The 23420-nt window shown below is 39.3% G+C and overlaps 1 protein-coding gene across 1 annotated transcript in view; it reads right to left on the bottom strand.

Moving 5' to 3' along the window:
* C5H12orf56 (chromosome 5 C12orf56 homolog) overlaps nt 1–23420 on the bottom strand; it is a 111588-nt gene that overhangs the window by 3898 nt on the left and 84270 nt on the right. The window contains exons 7-12 of the mRNA XM_036761834.1: nt 20152–20258; nt 19714–19803; nt 12618–12741; nt 10528–10602; nt 9125–9199; nt 3830–4008 (exon numbers count right to left, since the gene is read on the bottom strand). Coding sequence (XP_036617729.1) covers nt 3830–4008; nt 9125–9199; nt 10528–10602; nt 12618–12741; nt 19714–19803; nt 20152–20258 — 650 coding nt within the window. The remainder of the gene's footprint in view (nt 1–3829; nt 4009–9124; nt 9200–10527; nt 10603–12617; nt 12742–19713; nt 19804–20151; nt 20259–23420) is intronic.

Below are 23420 nucleotides of genomic sequence, written 5' to 3'. Positions count from 1 at the left end.
ATATGAGTGAAGGAAGAAGCTTTAAGTTTTCCCCATACTGAATTTCTATCCCAAATAAGACAAAGGTTTATAGAACGATGTTGGAGTAGGTCGTGAGTGGAAGGAAGGGTGCATGTGGTAGCTACCTGTGTTTGTGGGAGGTATATGACATAATAGCATAAGTTATTTCTAAAGATACCCACAAAATTGAATTAGACTTGGAACCCACTCAAACCCACTACCATGGGTAACTACCTCCTTCTCTTTCTATCTCCCATATTGAAGCTAGCTATACTAAATGACTGCCTTCATCAAGGCTGGACTTAGGAGTTAACTCTGTGTCCACGGGGCCAAGGGCTAAGAGTTAGAATAAAAAAAAATACAAACAGAAGTTGGGGAAATCTTCCCTATAAGCTTGGGGAAGTGGTAAGAAGCAGGACACACACATTGGTTTCTATATCTATAAATGCCATCCCAGGATCAGAAATTGAAACTGCTGTACAATTTCCACCTCCCCACCCAAACACCCTTCTCCATCAGTGATGGTGTTGTGCCCTGCTCAGATGCTCAGGGAAGGTTGCCTAGTTGCCGCACAGTCTTCACCCTTCATGGGTTCAGATGATGCATGCAGCAGAGTTTTTTCCCTTCTCTTAGTGGGTGCTAATGGAGAACTATAACTGCTAAGTATATTTGGTTTTTCTTGTCTATAAATAGAACTAGGGCAAGGAATAATGGATGGGCTTGTGAAACAAATTCTTACTGTTTCTATTCCTTAATACTGTTCCACTAGTAAGAAAAGAGAGGCAAATGTGGGGGAAATGGAGAGCAGGAGACATTAATTATATATATATATATATATATATATATATATATAATTTGTAAATATATGTATATCTAAGGAATACATTAATTATTCCTCCTTTATTCAGCAGTTATTAAATACCATATGTAAAGCGCTGAGCTAGGCCCTGAGGGAGATAAAAAGATAATGAAGACACAATCTTTGTCCTTGGGAAATGGGAGAATAAATAAAAATATAATCCAAAGTGTTGCAGAAGTATAGAAGAGAAGTTAGGTGATGAAAGGGGGAAGCTAAGAGGCACAGTTGATAGAGTTTTGCCCACCCCTGCTCCAGTCAGGATTTCAAATATGGATTCAGATATCTATTTGCTGAGCATCCCTGGGCAAGTCACTTAACCTCTCTCCGTCTGCCTCAGTTTTATCTTATGTAAAATGGGAAAAGGGGAAAGGGAGAAGCATTTATTAAGTTCCTACTACATATGTGCCAAGAACAATGCTAAAGCATTTTATAAATATTGTCCTATTTGATTCTCACAACAACCCTATGACATGGGTACTGTTATCATCACTATTTCCTGAGTTGAGGAAACTGAAGCAGAGAGAGGGTGAGTGACTTGCCCAGGGTCACATAGCTAGTGAGTGTCTAAGCCAGATTTGAACTCAGGTTGTCCTGACTCCAGGGCCAGCGCTCTATCTACTTCACTGCAGTTGCTTTTAATGGGGATAATAATGGCACCCGAGGCTCGGAAAGACCTTAGCTTGAAAAGGCCTAGGTCTCTCACTGCATCCAGGGCCATCTCCAGTCGTCCTGATACATATCCGGCCACTAGACCTACATGGCTCTGGAGGAGAAAGTGAGGCTGGTAACTTTGCACAGACCTCCCTCACTGTAATCTAATTCACTTGCAAGTCATGGCATCATCTTCCTGATGTCATGGTCGTCTCTGAGAACCAAGGACAAACCATACACACAACGGCCCTGCCTAATAATAATAACAATAGCTAGCAATTATACAGTGCTTCCTACGTGCCAGACACTGTGCTAAGTGCTTTACAATTATTATCTCATTTGAGTCTCACAACAAACCCTGGGATTATCCCCATTTTACAGATAAGGAAACTGAGACAAATAGAGGTTAAATGATCTATGCGGGGTCATGCAGCTCATAAGTGTCTAAGGTCAGGTTTCAACTCAGGTTTTCCTGACTCCGGGCCCACCCTCCTACCCACAGTGCCACCTACCTGCCCAGGGTTGTCGTGAGAATAAAATAAGATGAAATTTGTAAAATGAGATAAAATGTGTAAAATGCTTCACAAACCTTAAAGTGCTATATAAATGAGCTATTACTATTAATTACAAGATTAATTAATTATGACTACTAATATATTAATTATAACCATAGAACTTATATCAGATTGCATGCCATCTTGGGGAGGGGGGAAGAGAAGGGGGAAGAAAATTTGGAACTCAAAAGCTTGTAGAACTAAATGTTGTAAATGAAAAATAAACTAATTAATTTTTTTTAAAAGAGCTCTAAAGAAAGATCATTTCTAACCTGGAAGGAAGCAGGAAAAAATTCATGGAGAAGGTGGCCTTTATATAGCACCTACTACTGGCACTGTACTAAGGGCTTCCACAAATATCCTGTTTGATCCTCCTAACGACCCTGCAAGGTAGATGCTATTATTATCCCCACTTTACAGTAGAGGGAACTGAGGCAGAAGTTTAATGACTTGTTCAAGGTCACCAAACTAGTAAATATCCGAGACTGGACTTAAACTCAGGTCTTTCTGACTCCAGGTCTAGTGCTCTATTCACTACACCAACAGCTGCCTCTAAAAAACTAAGTCTGGCAAGATGTATACAATTTTAGCAGATAGAGAGAGGAATGGGACATCCCAAGGGGCCAGAATATTATAATCAAATACAAAAAAAAGTGAGAAAATATAGGGCTTGCTCATAGGGGTATGTGTGTGTGTGTGTGTGTGTGTGTGTGTGTGTGTGTGTATGCATATATACACGTTTGGGTTTACCAGTAAGACAAAGTACCCAAAGACTGACAATATCAGAGAAGTCTACAAAGGTAGGTTGGTGTCACATTGTAGAGGGCTAAGGAAATAATGCCAGGCCAAGGAATTATTCATCAGGCAACAGGGAGATGCTGCAGATTTTTCAATAGTATATAAAGAAGACGCATGTGACATTAGTATGAAGGATGGAATGGAGGAAGGCAAGGCTGGAATCAGGGAAACCAGTTAGAAGGCTATTATTATAATGGAAATAAGAGAGGTAAGGTGGGTCTGACCCAGAGTGGGAGCCGTGACACTAAGAAAGCATAAGGACCCATGATTTCTTTGGGATAGGAAACTACCTCTACCCATGCAGGTCGGCAACCTTTTCTCCAATTTTTCCATTAGAGGGTTGCCTAGGTTACTGAGAGATCGAATGATTTGGCCAGGAGTCTCAGAGCCACTCAGAGGCAGGGCTTGAACCCAGTTCCTTCTGGCTCCAGAGGCCTGTTCCCCTACTTTACTTCTCAGACTAAAAAAGAAACAACTAATTCAATTCTGTTCAAAAAACATTTAATGAGTGCCTAGAATTTAGTAAGGGATAGGACTGGGAAAGCAAGGAACAGGCTTTCTCCTTTACTGACTTCCTCAAATTCATAACCCTTCATTTATAATCTTTCTCAAGCGAGTCTGCTGCCCTTAATTACTCATAGCAGGTCAAATTCACTTTGCTGTGAATTGGTGGTGGCAACAGAGAAAAAAATGGCTTTTTTTTTAAACCAGCTTGTGTTTTATTTATCCTCTCTGGTCAGGAAGCAGGTTTCCAAAGGGAAAACAATTTTGAGTGCCCTGAAATCCCAGATTGCCTTAGTGAGAGAGAGAGAGAGAGAGAGAGAGAGAGAGCCTAAGAAAAGAAAACTCAATGGATTTTCTGCCCAGTGATTAGTCTAAAAGCAGCAGACAGACACATCACAGTTTTGCCATGCCTCTCCATCAGCACAGTGGAACTCTACTTGGAATGAAATATAGCCATTCTTACCTGAATTCTTCTTTGTGGTTGTTCCTAATGTATTCAGCCAGGATGCTACTATGCTGCAAGCAGCTCTTGAGGATGTAAAACTGTTGGTACAACAGAACAGCTTGGCATGGACTCAGAAGTGGCAAGGAGGTCAAGAGCTCCTTCATCACTTGCTTCACAATGGTGGCCACAAATGAGATCTAGAAACCAAAAACACACATCTTCCATGAACGCACACCCCACAGACCCAGGAGATCCCCCAGAAATCCCTGATTACACCCCAGGGGTGACAGCACTTACCAAACTATCACCAGTGTTCTAGGCATGATTTAACAAGGTCTGAGTAAGAATACACATGGGCATGAAAACCTAGATTATGACCAAAGTTCTATTCAAAGTCTAAAAACTCTGGGTCCCAGAACAAGGAGAGGAACATAGTTGTCAAATACTATTGGGAGGTCATTGCGTGCGTGCATGCATGCGTGTGTGTGTGTGTGTGTGTGTGTGTGTGTGTGTGTTTTGGCAGGGGGTGGTGGAGAAGTTTACCTGTGGTATGATTGGTAGCACATCATTTTAAACTCTTTGTTCTTGTTAAGTGCAAAGGTCAGTTGTCTGTGGGCTGCTAAAGGACTACAAGTATTGTTGTTCAGTTGTTTCAGTCATGTTGACTCTTTGTTGACCCCATCTGGGGTTTTCTTGACAAAGATACTGGAGTGGTTTGCATTTCCTTCTCCAGCTCATTTTACAGATAAGAAAACTGAGACAAACAGGGTTAAGTGACTTGCCCAAGCTAGTAAGCATCTAAGGCTGGTTTTGAACTCAAGTCTTCTGACTCCAGGCCTGGTGCTCTAATCCACTGTGCCACTTAACTGCCCAAGTGCTGTTACAAAGACTGCTAGTGGCCTATAAATATTAATGCCCTGGGACAAAACTTCAGTCACCCTATCCTAGTTACTGCCCTCCTCCCACTTGTATCTTTGTAGCACACCGATCTAAACAAGTTAACTAACTCAGACTGACTGATATGTAACTGAATTAGCATTAAACACCTACCTAAGTGCTAGGAATACAAAGAAAGGTAAAAGATAGTTCCTCCTCTGGAGAAGCTCACAGTCTAAAGAGGGAGACAACATGTGAATAACCATAGGAACAAGTGAGATACAGGATAAATTGGAAATAATCAACAGAGGGAAGGCGCTGGAATTAAGAGGGACCGGGGTCACAGGTTCCCTCCCTCTAATTGCCAAAAATTCACCCATCTCACAAATTCAAACCATTTGTTACATGGAGCCACTGGGTGAGGGAGAGGATGGGTCAGCACAGTCACTGCCACAACTAGAAAGACAATTCAAAGACATGCCCCACTGATGATCAGCTGGAACATCTACATATTACACTCATTATATTTAATTTGTATGTATTTTGTGTTTGTTATGTGCTTCTATGCAATATGTAGGGGTAAGAGGTGAAGGGTTGATGAGCAAGAGAACTAGTTAACTCCCTCTTGACTGGTCCCATCCGAGGGGTGGGGAACTGACAGCTTTGAGGCCACATATGGCTTTCTAGGTCCTCAAGTGCAGTCCTTTGCCAATTTGGATTCTTCAGGCAAAGGGCCCCACTTGAAGACCTAGAGGGCCACATGTGACCTCGAGCCTGCAAGTTCCCCACCTTTATCCCATCCTTATGTGGGTAGTGTCAAATCATTTCCAATTCTTCCATTAAGGCATGGTTATATCTTTAGGCAATGCCCTTAGCTCAACCTTTGTGGGGTGGGGGAAGGAGAAGGATTATTTTCAAACCTGTTCTGTCATAGGATGAATGGAAAACCAGAGGGGGTCTAATGCAACTGTTTCAGAAATACCATCTGCAGCTCATTTACCATCCATCCATCCCTATGTGGATTTCTATAGGACCAGTTTCACTTATTTTTTCCTCTACTTTTGGTAAGTTACAAAATATAAATCTTTTCTGTCTTGCTACAAGCCCTTCTGCTGGGCATGAACCCAGGAGTTAAAGATAATATATCTCTTTCTTTCTCTGAGTACTCCTTTTTTCTGAGTACATTTGCCTCCTGTGCTTAACCTTCCAAGTAACACAACAACCAATAACACAACAAGCAACCATATCATTTTAGGAAAAAAAAAAGTTTTTTTTCAAAACAATTACAAAATAAAAAACAAAATCTTAACAAGGACTGGTAAAGCAGATCCATCTCTCAAGAGAAAGAGAAGAAAGTGAGAAGGCAGAAGACAGAAGAATAAAATTTACCAATCAATATTTATTAAGTAACTTCTATGTGCCAGGCATGGTGCTAAGTGTTAAGGATACAAAAGGAGGCAAAAGATAGTTCTTGCCCTCAAGGAGCTCGCTATCTAATGGAGGAGCTTACAATCACCATGTTATGTCTCCATAGCTCAATTGGTTCAATCAGTACCCCAATCTCTCTTCATTCCAGTGCTTTCTTTCAGTTAATTATTTCCTATTTATCCTGTATATAGTTTGCTTAATATATAAATATATATAAGTATGTGTGTATGTATAATATATATGTATATTTGCATGTTATCTCCCCTATTAGATTGTAAGCTCCTTGAGGGCATGGACCATCTTTTGCTTCCTTTTGTATCCCTAGCACTTAGCATAATGCCTGGCACATAGTAAGTGCTTAATAAATTCATTGCATCAGTCTTTTCAGGTTTACACTCAGGCTCAGCTACAATATCTTGATAACACAGCCATGGTTTTGTTACTCTGGTGTAGCAGTTGCAGGAAGGAGGCAGCAGCCCCCTTGTGCACCATCTTTCTCCAGTCTGTGGTGCTTACTCCCTATAAGAGCAACTAGACACTTTCTCCCTCCATGCTCTTGTTCACTTCCCACTTCTCACAAGGTTTTGGCATTTCTCCTTCTAGTAAGATGAGACAGCCAAAAAGGCTATTTTATGGAGAACTCGGGCAGGGCAAGCATTCACATGGTGGTCAGAAAAAGTGATACGAGGTCACTTTGGAATTCATTGTGTGACACGGGAGACATTGGCACAGGACTGCTCAGCCCACACCAGACAAGGTGCTGTGCTCTATGAGCAAAGCACAATTCAAACAGCGCAAAGGAAATGCAGGATGCACAAATTTAGAGAATCCACCCCAAATGTTCATGCGGACTATTTGTGCCCAACCTGTGGTAAAGTATTCCTGAGCTTGCATTGGTCTGAGTACAGAAGACCTTTCTTGATACCCCCCCCCCACCCCAGTGCTTTGCTATCCATGGTTTCCTTATGGCTACTTTGAATATGTCTTGTAAATGTGTACATGTTATCTCCCCTGACAGAATGTAAGTTCCTTGAGGGCAGAGATGGTTCATTTTAGACTTTGCACACTCAGGGCTTAGCTTGTAAGAGGTTCTTAATAAAATGCTTATCATTTGAGTTAATAGAAATAAGGAGAAGTCTCTGTCAAGCACCCATTTGTCTGTGAAAAAAATAACTAAACATTATTCACAGGGTTTAAGATTTGCTTGGCTGGCCATATGACAGACAGTCAAACTTTCAACATGATGATAGTGAATGAATTATGAATGAATAATAGGAGATGAAAAGACATGAGGAGACAAGGAGAAAAAGGAAACTGTTAGAGCCTATTAGTTAAATTTATATGTCCACTAAAAAACCTAATGAGTATGGATCTTGGTCCATCTCTAAAGTTCTCTATTTAACTTTCTGCTCCCTATTCATGACTAAATTTTTTCTTATATAATGAAGTTTTAAGAGTAGGGGTGGGGTGGGGGGAAAGTGTCCCCCCAATTCCTAGATTGAATCAATCAACGAGAGGTATGAACTATGTGTGAACAAGGTCTAGACATCTCTCCTCAATCAAGTAGATATTTCAACTCAGTGAAACAGGCAGTTTATTAGAACTGGCTGAAGAAAGTCACACTCTTAAAAATAGAAAACCAGTTCAAAACCCAGCATTCAAGTGTCTGGCCGGCATATCAGAGAGAACAATCCAACCAAGCCCTTGAGAAGGAATTGTTTGGGCAAGAGAAGGAGAGAAAGCCTCTGTCTCTTCCCTTCCCTCTACGTTGACCATAATGTGACCTTGCAGGGGCCAACTCCAGTCATCCTGATCTATGTCTTGCCACTCTACCCAGATGACTCCAGAGAAGAAAGTGAGGCTGTTGACTTTGCACAGCACCCCCTCACTTAAATCCAATTCACTTGCAAGTCATGGCTTCACCTTCCTGACATCATGGTCCTCTTTGAGAATGAAGGACAAATAACAACAGCATGACCTTGTGAACTTTGGAGGGTCAAAAGATTTGGACTTTTCATTAGTATCTTAGCTGTACCCCAGAAACAGTAGTGAATAGTAGTAGTATCTGCATCTGGAGCCAAGGACAAACAAAACACGCCAAGGAAAAGCAGTTGCAGGACCCTATAAATAACCCAACCGAGAGAGCTATGCCATACCTAAGGGAGATATCTTGAGGGCTCCAACAAAAAAAACTTGTAAGAGTTACTTGTTTGCCACATGTATGCTAAATTTTTTTAAAAAATTGTTTTCAATGAACAAATATCTACTTTCTCTCTCTCACCTCCCTCCATCATCAAAAAAAAGGAAATGAAGAACCACCGCCACCATCTTGTACCAAATACTCATAGTTACATAAAACAAATTCCCGCATTGGCTATGTCCCCAAAAATATGTTTCTCACTCTGTACCCTGAATCCATCATCTCTCTGTCAAGAAGGGAGGGAGTATATGCTCTAAACTTGAACCTACTTTCCTCTGGGATTCTATATATACCTTTGAGGAAATGTGTCACAGACTGTTAGGAGAAGGATATTACTATATCACATCAGTGAATACCCTTTTGCCAATTAAGTCTGAGTAATAGTTATCAACTGATAATCATAGGAAGAAGGCTAATAGTGGGGGCTCATAAACTTTAGAATTAGAAAACCACCCTTCAGCCCTTGGGCTGTTGTGGATCCCTGAAAAGACAAGTAGCCAGCTGCCCTCTGGGGACCAAGCCTACCAGCGGGAATTGGAAGGTTGAGCTTCAGAGCCTGGCTAAACAGTAAATGTATAAAATAACATTTTAGAATTCAGGAGAAACCCTTCAAACCAAATTTAAAATGTATTTAATTTTAATGGATGATGTAATTGTCCCGTTTATATTTATCTTTTGTTTAATAAATTACTACTGTTGCCTCTTTAGACAGGACATTGATATTTTGTTCATAAACCATAAGAGCAAGTGTTTAACTGGGTATGTAAGGTTAGGGATTTTTGTTGTCTATTAAATATCCTCATACTTACTGTGGGTGGGAAACTTTGTAGAAGGGACATTATCCAACTGATAGCAAACTTCCTAGATCCCAATCCTAGGTCTCCCTAGAAAATTCAAGAAAAAAATTCAATATTTATGGAATTTAAGCAATAGTCAATCAACTAATTAGTTAAGTATGATATTGTTTTGCTCAATTTTCATAATTAACATTTTAACAATCCAAATACAGCAAGGATCATCAATGTGGAGAACTCCTGGTGTGGAAAAATCCTTTCATCAATCAGATGGAGCAACTACTCTCCTTTAGAAGTTATTGGGAGCTACCCAAGATAAGAAGGGGTTCAGTCATTTGCCCAAGGTCATTGTGTAGACTGTTCTCATAATTTTACTCTACATCAATATACTCAAGTCTTTCTGAGCTTCTCTGAATTTTTCATAGTCATCATTTATTACAGCAAAATAATATTCCATTTGATTATGTCAAAATTTGTTTGGCTTTTCTCAACTAATGGGCACTCATTTTGTTTCCAACTATTTGCTACTACAAAATATGCTGCTGCACACATTTTTGTATGTATAGGTCCTTTCCCTCTGCCTTTGACCTCAGGGTTGCATAACTAGTGCCAAGTATGAGACGTAAACACGAGTCTTCATTATTCCAAGTCCAGTATGATCTTTACTGTGCTACAATGGCTCCTTAAAAAAACTATTATTAAAATTCAGTTCTCAATTTTAACAATAATTTGGTTGGTTTTTTTTTAAGGAGGTGGTATAATGTAGTAAAGAGCAGACTGGACTTGGAACAGTATAAAGGAAAATGACTGAAAGATACCATAACTCTGATCAGTTCAGTAACCAATCATGACTTCAGCAAACAGATGGTGAAGCATGCCTCCCCACTGTGTGGCAGAGAGGTGAGGCACCAGAGGTGCAGAATGAGACACACATTTTCAGACATATCCGATGTGCTGATTTCTTTTGCTTGACTATGCTTGGTTAGTTACAAGTAAGGGCTTTTAATTTTTGATAGGTGGGGAACAGGGAGTGACAGAGATGTAAAAAAAGAAATTTTTTAAATAGCAATGAAATATTTAAAAATGTAGAGAAGAAAACCAAAAAAAAAAGTTCAGGAGGCAACACAAAGAGTGTGATTTCATTACTACCTTGCTAAATTTAAAATAGAATTTTAAAAAACAGATTTTACATAACAGAACAATCCTAATATCCTTTTTATCTACTTTGTACTTGGGGTGTTTTGAGGGGTGTTAAGTTAAAAAAAAAAGCAGAATGGGCAAGTGAGCACCACCATTGGAGATTTCCACTCCTCAAATCGATCACTAGTACACTACTTGTTTCTTGTAAACGCTACATGACTTTGTTAAAAACACAACTTCTCAACCATGAGTGACTTAGAAAACCAAGCAAACCTTACCTGTAGAGAAACAAGCAGTATTTCATAGAGGAGGGCAGTGGCTGTATTTGTGTATTCCAGCAGAAGCCTCTGTAACTGGAACAAAGAAAAATAATCAATATGATGTCGTGAACCAACAATTTTAAGTGAAGGCAGGATGCAAAGTCAGAAAGTGGAAAATAATCCCTTGGCTTATGCTCAGGCTCTGTCTCATTCTTTCTCTCCATGTATATATGTACATGTTTATACACATGTGTATATATGTATATGGTATATGCGCATTTATTCATACATGTGTGCTGTGTACATATATGTGCATATGTCTTTATGTATTTTGTAGATGCCTTGTGCACATATATGTGCAGATACATGTATATATGCATGCAGATTGTATTATATGCTCTAATATGTATACATGTGCATGTGTACATACATAGGTATGTGTATGCATATATATGCATATATGCATGTGCATATACACATATGTGTACATATATAGCAACTATCTTTCAAGTATGTGTATGTGTATATGTATGTACATATACACACACACACACACACACACACACACACACACACACAAACACATACTTGCTCTGAAATGCAAACTAGGTCAGAACATGCTGCAACTCTAGATAATTTTTCTTTCCTACTGTGTGCTGCTGTTCATAAGAGAGTGTCTCCAATGGAGAATTTCTATGGTCATCTAGTCCAATTCCCTTTTTCAGAGGAGGAAACCTAAGCCCAGGGAGGAGGATAAGTGACTTGCTTAGGTCATACAGGTAGTAGGTGTGAGAGGGAGGGGCTGTTGGTGTTTTGACCTACACTGATGATTTTATGGGTGTAGGAAGCTCCCAGAAAACAAAATCCCTTTAGCAATGGAGATCAGCCTTTGTTGTGTCATTTATAGCCATAAACTTGACCGGGGTACTGAGAAGTTAAGGGACTTCCCTATGGGTCACACACTCAGTAGATGTCAAAGGCAGAGAACTCCAACCTGGACCCTCCTTTAATCCTAGTCCTGCTCTCTATCCACTAGTCCAGGCTGTTTTTTCAAGATGATTTTTTTCTTTTTTAATGAGCATCAAGTTAGACTGGACATTGGATTTTGCTAATTCAGATGTCATGCACTTAGCTCACTATTGAGTGATTTGGGATAAGATTATTGTCAGAAAAAAAACAACTCTCTCAATAGATAAGAAACTTGTTTGGTCAAAACCACCAGATACTTGGTCCAAAAATCAAGTTGTCTTTATTCACTGTACTCAAAGAGAGGAAGGTGTTTATCCTAAATACATACTAAACCTTCTCAACTCTTTAGACCATTATCTTCATCTTTTAAAAAAAAAATTTTAGAGGTGGGAAGGCAGGGCAATTGAGGTTAAGTGACTTGCCCAAGGTCACACAGCTAGTAAGTGTGTCAAGTGTCCGAGGCCAGATTTGAACTCGGGTCCTCCTGACTCCAGAGCCAGTGCTCCATTCACTGAGCTACCTAACTGCCCCCAGTATCTTCATCTTAACATCTTCCTACATGAGGAGGCGGTCTAGACTTGACCTCCTTTACTCCTCAAGGACTTTGAACCACAATGTCAATATTGGTTCTATCTTATCACGCCAGCACCTTATACCAAAAACCTTTGTTAAGGTTATATTTTAGAATCACTAATGTATGCTTGTTTTTAAGTCTGATCATGGACTAGCTCCAGCGGACTGGCATTACTTTACTATTTTTTTTGGTTGTTTGGAACCTGGGTTTCCAGGCAAGGCTGGAGAATTTTGCTTGAAACTCTGAGAAAATTGGCCTGGCCCTGAATGGCTCCGTGAAGGGCAGATTTGGTCTCAGAGACCATCTGGAACCAACTGTGTTCTCTCTCAAAGAAGATTTCTAAAAATAGTTTGTTTTTAATGATCAAATACTCTAATGAAGTCTTCTGTAAACCATATAAAACATACAGTATATATTAATGACATAGTAATCTCACGTGTTCTGCTTTCAGTGACCAAAAAATTATGAACTTAATATGATTATGTCTCTCCCAGAGCCCCAGGCCCTGTGAAAAGAGGGAACCTGTATAACGTGTCTCATCGACTCCAAAAATGTTTTATCTCACCTCAGCATCAAAGGACATCTCTACTAAAGATGAATCAGCCACAAACTGGATACCAAACACAGGATAAGATTTGGGAATTTCAGGTTCACTAATTAAAATTATCAAAAGAGTAATTAATGTTCCCCTGTAAAATACATAAAAGGGAAATGATGAGTATAAATCTATAGACTCTGGTAGAGTTCAGAGATGGTGACCATAAGTAATGATAACTAGTATTTATATAGTAATTTAAGGTTTGCAAAGCGCTTTACAAATTTATCTTATTTTAGGCTCATAACAACCCTGAGAAGGAAGTGCTATTATTAATCTCGTTTCACAAATGTGACTGAGGCAGATAGCCATTAAGCATCTTCCCCAGTAAGTATCCAAGGATGAATTTGAATTCAAGTCTTCCTAACTCCCAGCCCAGCGTTCTGTGCACTATGGCGACACCCGGTGTACGTAAGAATCTAACCATACTCAACATACTAAGTTTCTTCTTTTTCCCAAATACTTGGACATATATGGGATACCCACTGAGGAAGTGTTATTAGCACAGAAAAGAAAGAAAGTAGAATTCTATAATTTGAAGGCTAGAAAGGAACCCTGGATTTGGAGTCAGAAAATCTGGGTTTGAATCATGGGTCTCCTATTCACAAGGTGTGTGACATTGGACAAATTGTGCAACATCTCTTGGTCTCCGCGTCCTCCTCTGTAAATGACATCTAAGATCCCTGCCAACTCAATATTCTACAACCTTATTATTAGTAGAACTGACTCATGTTGAACCTATGGAGTGACATGCTAAATACGAGGCAAGCAGCTGGTACCATGGATAGCGCACCTGACCTAACCTCAGGAAGCCCCGAGTTCAAAGCCAGCATCAGACACTTACTAGCTGTATGAGTGACCCTGGGCAAGTCACTTAATCTTTTTGCCTCAGTTTCTTCTTTTGTAAAATGAGAGTAATAACAGCACCTACTTCCCAGGGTTGTTTTGAGGACCAAATGAGGTAGTATTTGTAAAGCACTTTTTAAGCCTTAAAAATAGCCTTATATATGCTACCAATTACTACTACTACTATTATGATGATGAGAATTTGGGTGATTTGCATTGTAGGTATTAGTGAATATTTGCTCATAGGATGCCATGTGCCACATCTACATCTAGCACCCTTGCTAAAACCAATTTGTCCAACTACCACCTAGATCAAATGTGGAAACTGAGGCATTGGGGAAATTGTGATGTCCCCGATGCAGAGGCATAACTAGTGTTAGTGACTGGGGCTTTACCCCAGAGTGGGGAGGGGGTAGTGAACACTCATTCCCCGCCCACTCAACTCAGGGTCTGTCTTCACTCAGTTCACCACTGGTGGGATTGTACCCCACCCAGAGCAGACAACTCCTATCATGCAATCTGGCCTGTGACTCACAGTAGGATGAATAGGGATGGCAGCACCTGTGCCCTTCTCATTGGCCTCCTCAGCAGAAAGACTCAAGGTAGCCTGGGGTCTTTGTTCTCTCACTCCCTCCCCAACAGAATTAGTTCCACTCTGGCCCAATGTCACATTGCTAGCTAATGAGTTAGAGGTATGGCTAAGACTAGCACCCCTTGGTGCTACTCTTGGTGCCTTCTTGGGGAAGGAAGGGGGAGGGAGGGGAAGAAAATTTAAAACTTACGGAAATGAATGCTGAAAACTGAAAATAAATAAATTAAATATTAGAAGGAAAAAAAGATAGTGGAACTAATGGAGGCAGCTCAAACTGGCTAGGAGAACTGATAGTTAAATTATCAGTATAAGCATTTATTTACACATCAGAAATGGGCGAACACTACAAATCAGAGCTTGATTTATCGTTTTGTTGATTGTTTAGACTTAAATGACAAGAAAAAAGTTAACTAATGCATATAAAATTTAAAATTGTGTCAAGCAAACATATTCCCCCAGACAGCTGGTTGTTAAATAGATATCAGCAAACAGCCTGACTAGACTTCAGCTTTTCTAATTCCCAGTCCAGTGCTCTGTCTAGTACCATTTTTTCATTGAAAAGTGCTAGAAAACTATGTCCTTTAGTTAAAACAAAGAATGAGCCAAAACATATGCCCATATTCATATATAAGGGATATTACATATAGATGCCCAGTGCATGAAAGTGGGCCATTAGAAAAATTATATGTTTATATGTAAGTTAATATCCTAAAAGAAATAGTTAAAAATTATCAACTATAGTCTAAGGGTGGGGAACCTGCGGCCTTGAGGCCACATGTGGCCCTCTAGGTCCTCAAGTGTGGTCCTTTGACTGAATCCAAACTTTACAGAACAAATTACCTTAATAAAAGGGGATTTACTATACACATTTCTTTCATATTGGAATAAAACATACTTTTAGTTCTAGAAATAATCCTTGCTTAGTAATACCTACAAGATCACTCTAATTTTTTTAATACTATTTTTTGTTAATGGCAGTTATACACTGATGAATTATACATTGATGAATCTAAATTTTAAATGGAGCTACAATCTCTACTTCCCCCTAAAAAGAAAGGCCAATCCTTACATCTGGATAAGTTGCAAATTTAGGGCTAAGGCATGGAAGTTGGTTTAGTTTCCATGACACCATCAGATTATATCTGTGGTAATCCTAAGAGATAGATGTAATAAGCCTCAAAGAATGTAGCTAAAATAAAATTTTCAAATGCAACTAGTAAAATTTGTAAATGAATGAAAGTTTTATTTGCATTTATTCAAATAGAACTTAATCTTAAAAAAAGCTTTCTCTTCGAAGGGGAGAAATTCTAAACTTAGGTTGACAGATGGATGAATGAAATTTTCATTTAAATTATAATTTTCCTAGAGTTTTAGAGCCTGAAAATAGGGATTACTGTAGAGTTCCTACCTCATGCATAATGGTTTGATACCCTTATAGCTAATTGAGAATATTCTAATTTTCAAAGTGTAAAAATAAAAATACAGCAGAATATTTTTATAATTCCCATCTTTGTAGGCAATCTTAACATCCACTTGATATAATCTGTGCTATATTAGACATTTACTGCATATAGCTATTGAGTGACAGTATTGCACAGCGTTAGAGGATCTTAAAGTCAGAAGGACTTGGGTTCAAGTGCTGTTTTTCACACATATTAGCTGTGCAGACTGGGGCAAGTGATTAACGCTGTCAGTGTCCCAAACAGCAATCTGAGACCATAAATTACAGAGGAGTTGCTGGTATACACTTGAGTTGCTATAGTTCATCTTTGGAGAGAGTTTCTCTACCCAGGAGTTCCCTGCATTATTGCAATGACAAGTCCAGACCCTCCCCCCAGGACCCCCCAAAAAAGTTGATGTTGTAGTGATATGATTTGACCCTCAGCACATCCAAATCTTGAATTACAAGTAAGGATCCAAAAAAAATTCCATAGATCAGAGAAAAGAGCTTAAGATAGTGGAACTAAAAGGACCCACATGTACAAAAATATTCATAGCAACTCTTTTTGTAGTGGCCAAGAAACTGGAAATTGAGGGGGTGCCCATCAATTGGGGAATGGATGAACAAGTTGTGGTATATGAATGTAATGGAATAGTATTGTGCTATAAGAAATGATGAGCAAACAGACTTCAGAAAAACCTGGAAAGACTTATATGAACTGATGCTGAGTGAAGTGAGCAGAACCAGGAGAACATTGTGTGTACACTAACAGCCATAGTGGAAGAGGACTGATTTTGATAGACTTAGCCCTTCTCAGCAATTCAAGGACCTAAAACTTTTCCAAAGGACTCATGATGGAAAATGTCATCCACATGCAGAGAAAGAACCATGGGTGTCAGAATTTGTTTTCTTTCTCATAGTTTCTCCCATTCGTTATAAGTCTTCTCTACAACATGACCAATGTGAAGATGTGTGTACTAGGAAAGTATGTAGAGCACCTATCGGATTGCATGCCTTCTTGGGGAAGGAAGGGGGAGGGAGGGGAAGAAAATTTAAAACTTATGGAAATGAAAACTGAAAATAAATAAATTAAATATTAGAAGGAAAAAAAGATAGTGGAACTAATAGAGTCGACACCAATGGGAAGGGGAAGTTCTTTTACATGCAACTCTTCAAATAGTTGACGATGAAAAGGTCACTGAGGAGGTTGTGAGGTGTGGATTTGTTTCAAGAGTACTTTTTTTTCAAGCTTAAACAAAGGAACAAAAGGGACATTCAATGGTGCCACTGTATATTAAGTAGAAATGTATATTGGCAACAGTCTAGATGTGGGATGTGGGGTGAGGAGGAGATGGAAGTCAGAAACGATCGTGAAAATCCCCTCTGCAGAGGGGGTTCCAGCAGTAATAAGGAAGTGGAAAAGAGGACTGTTTAGAGGAAGGTTCCCCATGAGGACCCCCAGAGCCTATGAATGGCCTGGAAAAGGTTTCTGATGTTCTCCCCTAGATCTCTGGTGCAGACTACTAAGTATGAGATAACTAAGGAGTGAGAAGGAATAACAAAGAGAAACCCCAAAGTGAAACCTTTCAGATTTATGTGAACTGATGCAAAGCAAACAGGATCAAGAAAGTAATATGCATAGCTATAATAATGTAAATAAAAAAAACAGAAAAACTAAGCCTAAAACTCTATGATTGTAATCAATCGATAAACATTTCTTAAGTACCTACTATGTGGCAGGCACTGTACTAAAAGCAGGTGATACAAAAAGACAAAAGACAGTCCTTGTCTTCAAGGAGCTTACAATCTAGTGGGGGAGATGACATACAAACAAATATATACAAAATGAGCTATAATAGGATAATTAAGAAATAATTAACAGAAGGAAGGAAATAGAATAAAGAGGGATTGGGAAAGGCTTCTTACAAAAGATGGGATTTTAGTTGGGACTTAAAGAAAAGTGGCAATGGCCAATCTTGATATCAGACGTAAGATTAAGAAAATGCACCTCACTCCCTTCCTTGGGGAGGCAGGGAAAAGGGGCACTTATTTGGCACATGCCAGAGAAGAAATGAGAAATGCACCTCTTTCCTTTTGCTGGAGAGGTGAGGGACTGACTTGATGCAAAAGGTTGTGTACTCAGTCAGTCAGCCAGATTCCCTCAATGTGTTGGCTGGTCTGGCTTAATTGTCTTTCTTTGTTACAAAGGAAGGCTTGCTGGGTGGGGATGATGTGGAGGTGAGGGGGATGTTATACCCAGAAATGAGTATGCTATGAAAACAAAAGGCATCAATAAAATTCTAATTAGCAGCAACAAAAAGAAATCATATCCTTAGGGCAGTCATAACAACACTTTAACTTCAAAATTGCCAAAGAATAAAAAGCTCGGTACAGTGACTAAGCAAAGAATGTTCAAAGCATGCAGACACACTTTCTGCCCTCCAATTCACACCCCAGATGCACCTATCAGAAAAATCCTCAAGGAGACCCCTGGCTTTGAGTATAACATGACTCACTCCATCTCTGCCATATTAACCACATCAGTTTTATAGACTACTAAAAAATGAAACTAACTTAAGAAATTATTTTTTTCCTTTTAATAATTCAGAGGCACATAAGTTGAATCCATTAGCTGCTGGGGTTGATGAAAACTGATGAAAAAGAGTTATCTGAAACCCCTTCTGTGTGCCATCACTAAAGACTAGGGATATCTAGAATGAAAGCTGGGTTTTCATGAGTACTTTAAAAATAATGGAGACAGATTGATTAAGTGATAATGTTAGTTCAGAAGCATAACCTTAGCATCCAGCAGAGGACTTGTGGACAGAACAAGAGGGATGGACTACATGTAAACAGAGAAAGAGATTATCTATCTACAACAAACATATCCACCTGTACAAGGTGTCCCAAAAGTCTTAGTGCAGTTTAAACCTTGTTAAAACACATATGTATCATATAGCAATATTTTTGAGGGTAGCAAAAAAACTTTTGACCAAGTAGATGCCCATCAATTGAGGAATGGCTGACTAAACTGCAGTATATACAAATAGAATGTAATATTACCGCCCATAAGAAACAACAAATATGAAGAGTTCAGGAAGCATGGGAAGATTTGCATGAACTGATAAAGTTAAGTAAAACTAAGAGATTACATAAAGAACAAAATTAATTAATTAAGTAATGAGAACTACCTCTCTTCTCTCACTAGAGAGGTGGGTGTATGGGGAATGTGGAATGTGGTACTAACTGTTTTTCTTTATTAGAGGCAGGGCTCAATATGTGGGGAAGGAGTGGTTGGTTTTTTTATGAAGCCTGTGGAAGTGAGAGAAATAATTATTAAATAACCAATTACAGGGAAGATCCAGGTTTTTTTCCCTTCCTATCTCCTCATTCTCTACTGGATCAAGTCACCATCTGAAGGACCTTGCTGACAGTGAGATTAGATTAACTTTCTCCTCTATCTCGTTCAGACCCCACCCAAGTGGGGAAGCCCATTGTGCTCTAGTCAGGCTTGGGTGGGAGTGGGTGGGAGTGTAAGATCCTTTGTCTAGATTGTCCCAGGCTGGGGGTAGGTCTGGGAGTGAGAGTGATCAACATCACAATCCCCCAAACCTCTCATTAGAGTGGGTCCACCTCTCATTATAATATTCATTCTTTCATTTCTTGTTAACCAATCAGAGTTGATTGCCACCTCAGGAACACCCACTTTTCCAAAGGCATATAAGCACTGAGTGGGTTTCATGAGGGGTCTTTTGCATTCAAGAATGCCACTGACCCCTTTTATTAATTATCCACTAGCATGATTAATAAAATGGTTAATTACCCAGAAATTACATCTCTCAAACTTTTTATACATCACAGAAGACTATGAAGCCTGTCTTCTCAGATTAATATTTTGAAATGCATAAAATAAAATACACAGGATTATCAAGGAAACCAATTATACTGAAATAGTTATCAAAATATTTTTTTAAAGTTCACAGCCCCCAGGTTAAGAACCCCTGGTTTAAAGAAAGATGACTGGTGTAAAAACAAAAGGCAGATAAAACATTTTTTAAATGGGGAGGGTAGACAAATGTGTAATGGTTACAGGCATGTTGGCAAAGGTGTTGAGCTGCAGAAGGCTTTGAAAAGACTACTCAAAGCCCTCAAACCACTATCTCCAGAAATCTTCACCAAATTCTTACCGTTTAGCAACTAAAGTGTTCAGGCGTGATAACTCTGTCTCCGTTTCTCTGAACATCAGTCCCAGAGTCTGGATAATCTGAATGCAAGCCCTAGAAAACAAAGAAAGTGAAGAAGCCATGAAAACAGCCACAAGATGGCTCTTTCCCCCTCCCCCGAGTGTGAGTTCATTAACAATCTGCTATTTAATAACAATAAGCCTTAATAGAATAGTTAAAATATCCATGTAAAACAAAGATCACAACACTATTCAATAATGCATCACCAGGATCATTTTTTGTCCAGTACTAAGTTCTTTTGCTTTCCTTTTGACATGAATTAAAAGTTAAAATTAAAATTTTTAAATTTAATTTTTAAATTAAAATTAAAATTTTTGATTTAACTTTAATTGTTTAATTTAAAATTTTAAAAATCTATAATTTTCCCAACAGATAACTTACTCAAGTTGATCAGCCCTTTGGCTTTTATTTTGAAGTGCATTGGGATCCTGAGGTTTGGGCAAGTACTCATGAAGCTTGCTTACTAGGAAATGGTACAGGTCACTGGTCTGTGAAAGGAAAAGAGAAAGAAGACAGTCATTCAAGGAAAAAAATGTTCCTAGTTCTCTAGATATGAGATCTTACATAACCAAGGACCGAAGAATGATTTGTCCTTTGATTAACTGAGACAATGACCTACAGTATTTTCCATGAAACACCAGCACAACCAAACTGGAGACCATCCTTTCCCAGAAACAAACTTATTGTTTTTAAAACAGAAATAGTCTGTCTTAGTGGGAAAGAGAGAAGGCCTGGAAGAAGAGATCTGGCCAGTGAGATAATGTATCTCATTGACAACTTTCGAGCCTAATATAAATGTCAGTAATTTGTATTATCAGGAGGCAGGCTGTCCTAGTAGAGAGAGGGATCAGCCTTGCAGGCAGGTAGACTTGTTTCTGACAAATACTAACTGTGTGACTATGAATGAGACATCTGACCTCTCAGACACTAGATAGACAAAAGACAGGCAGGCAGAGAGACAGAGAGGGAGAGAAATAGATGGATGGATGGATAGACAGAAAGACAGATAGATGGATAGAAGGATAGATAGATAGATAGATAGATAGATAGATAGATAGATAGATAGATAGATAGATAGACAGATGGATGGATAGATAGATGGATAGATGGATGGATGGATGGGTGGATGAGTGGATGAATGGATGGATGGATGGATGGATGGATGGATGGATGGATGGTTATAGACAGATAGATGATAGACAGAGACAGAGACATACAGATGGATGATAGACATAGATAATAGACAGATGCATAATAAAAAGATAAATAGATGACATAGACAGATAAGTGATAGACACAGACAGATAGGCATACAGATAGATGATAGATAAATAGACATAGATGAGAGAGACAGAAAGAGGCAAGGAATGATATATAGATAGATGATAGAGATGATAGCAAACAGGCAGATGATAAGTAGCTGGCTGGTAGGCAGGTAGGTAAGTAGAGGGAGGGTTCATTAAGTGCTTCCTCAGTACTGGATATCATACCAAGTTCTGGGGAAAGAAATACAAGCCAATAAGGTCATCCCAATGCTCCAGGCGTATACATTCTAATGGGGGAATTATACATGGAGAGGGGTTTGAAAGCAGGGAAGGAGGGGGCAGAACAGTAAGAAAACAGAAATATAGAGTGCTTTCTAAGGTCTGGAGAGGAGTGGTTACTGATTGGGATGGGATTTTTGCCATTCTGCATCAAAGGCACCAGAAGTTACATACCAGGTGCTTCCCACACTGATGAAATCATAGGTCTATATTCAATCATCATTTAATTTAACTCAACAAGCATTTATCAGGTTCTTTACTGTGGGCCAGGCATTTTGCTAGGTGCTGGAAATATAAAAATAAAATTAGTTCAGTCTTAGTTTTATCGCTGACTAGCTGTGGAACTTTAGGCCAATCACACAATCTCTTTGTTCTCATCTGGTCAATTCTTTTCCTCTTGTGAACCTGTGATTTTATTGGACATAGGGAATTTCCACTGAGAAAATTTTCTCTCCCAATGCAGATTGGCAATTGTTCTCCAATTTATAGTGGTAGCCCTAAGACCTTAAGTAACTTTCCAATGCTTAAACATCCAGCATATGTCAAAGACAAGAAATGAACCCAGGTTTTTCTGACTGAGGGTCAGCCATCTACCTCTTATCCTGCCTCTGACTGTACAAGAAGGATACCTGCAGTAGCAACATAATAGAGCTACTGGTGAGATAAAATGGAATAACAGATGGGGAAAGTGCTATTTTCAGGAAATGCGAAGTACAGATATATTCTAAACAAAGGATACTGAACTGAAAACAACCTTAAAACTTACATTAATGAAAGGAGTATGTGGATTGAGAGATGATAGAGATAGAAAGATAGACAGGTAGATAGGTAGCTAACTAGCTAAATAGATGGATAGATGGATAGATAGAGAGAGAGGGGGCGGAGAGAGAGAGAGAGATGGATGGATGGATAGATGGATAGATGGAGGGAGGGAGGGAGAGGGAGAGAGAGATGGATGGATGTGTCAAGTTGGTATGGCAACACAAATTAGTAAATAGCAATGATTGTATCACCCTCCTCCAGTTTTGTTATTTGCTATAAAATTAAGAAAAGAACCCGTGTCACAATCTTGATTGATTGGATCAACCCAGCATTAAGATAAACACTAGTCTATGAAATCAGGCCAGTTAGAACAAATAGAAACTTTACTCTTCCCTACTTTTCTTTTTGTTTGATTTTCTTGGAACTAGTGTTTGCTACAGACAGGTCACAGAATTCTACAGTAGTGCAAATGGCAGGGGAGACCTTAGGGAGTTGTTGTACAAATTAGAGCCCTAAATATGCCAGGGTTGATCCATTCTCTTCACAGAGACAGAGTGACTTGCTTAGGTGTTATATTAGCCTGGGGAGATGGTAAAGCATTAGAAAGATGCTAGACTGAGCTGGGTTTAATTGTGTACGAGGGCAGGGTCAAGGGAGGAGAAGTGATTTCTGAGGTGCTAAGACATACTTCTCCCTCCCCAAGTTTTCTCTCCCCTGCTCAAGCACTCTATGAATGTACGTGTGTGTGTGTGTGTGTGTGTGTGTGTGTGCTTTATTATATTCACAGATGCCTGGAATTCTGCCATTGGAGTTTTATTTCTTTAGTCCAAGGCTTTAACACCCATGAAAATGTGAGCAACTCTGGCAAATCTTACTAGTCATTCATACTGTATTTGTGAATGAAGGATTTGGAAGCAGGTTTTGATAATGAGAAGGGGAGAGAAAGAGTGAGAATTAACTGTATTGCCAGCTTCGTGCCAGGCACTGTGCTAAGAGCTTTTTAAAAATATTATCTCATTTGATCCTTTCAACTACCCTGCCAGAAAAGTACTATTATGATCCCCATTTTAAAATTGAGGAAGGCACAGAACAGGGAGGCTGGAGAGAGTACAGAAAAAAATTGCTTACTTAGAAGTTATTCCCAGAGTTGGTTGTCTGAGAGGTTGATGCCAAGGCCCAAAAGCTTACTAATCATAACTCCAATCTCAGCTCCAGGGAAGTGAACCCAAAGGCCTGATCAGGGTTAACCCCGATGGTGCCAAGGGGTCACTGGATTCCCAAAGGGACACTCAAGCCACCTCAGATAATTTTAGATGGGAACTAAAACAGGATCCTAGCTACTCA

The sequence above is a fragment of the Trichosurus vulpecula genome, chromosome 5 (genome assembly GCF_011100635.1).
Source record: "Trichosurus vulpecula isolate mTriVul1 chromosome 5, mTriVul1.pri, whole genome shotgun sequence".
NCBI lineage: Eukaryota > Metazoa > Chordata > Mammalia > Diprotodontia > Phalangeridae > Trichosurus > Trichosurus vulpecula.
This window is presented reverse-complemented; position numbering and strand designations above follow the sequence as displayed.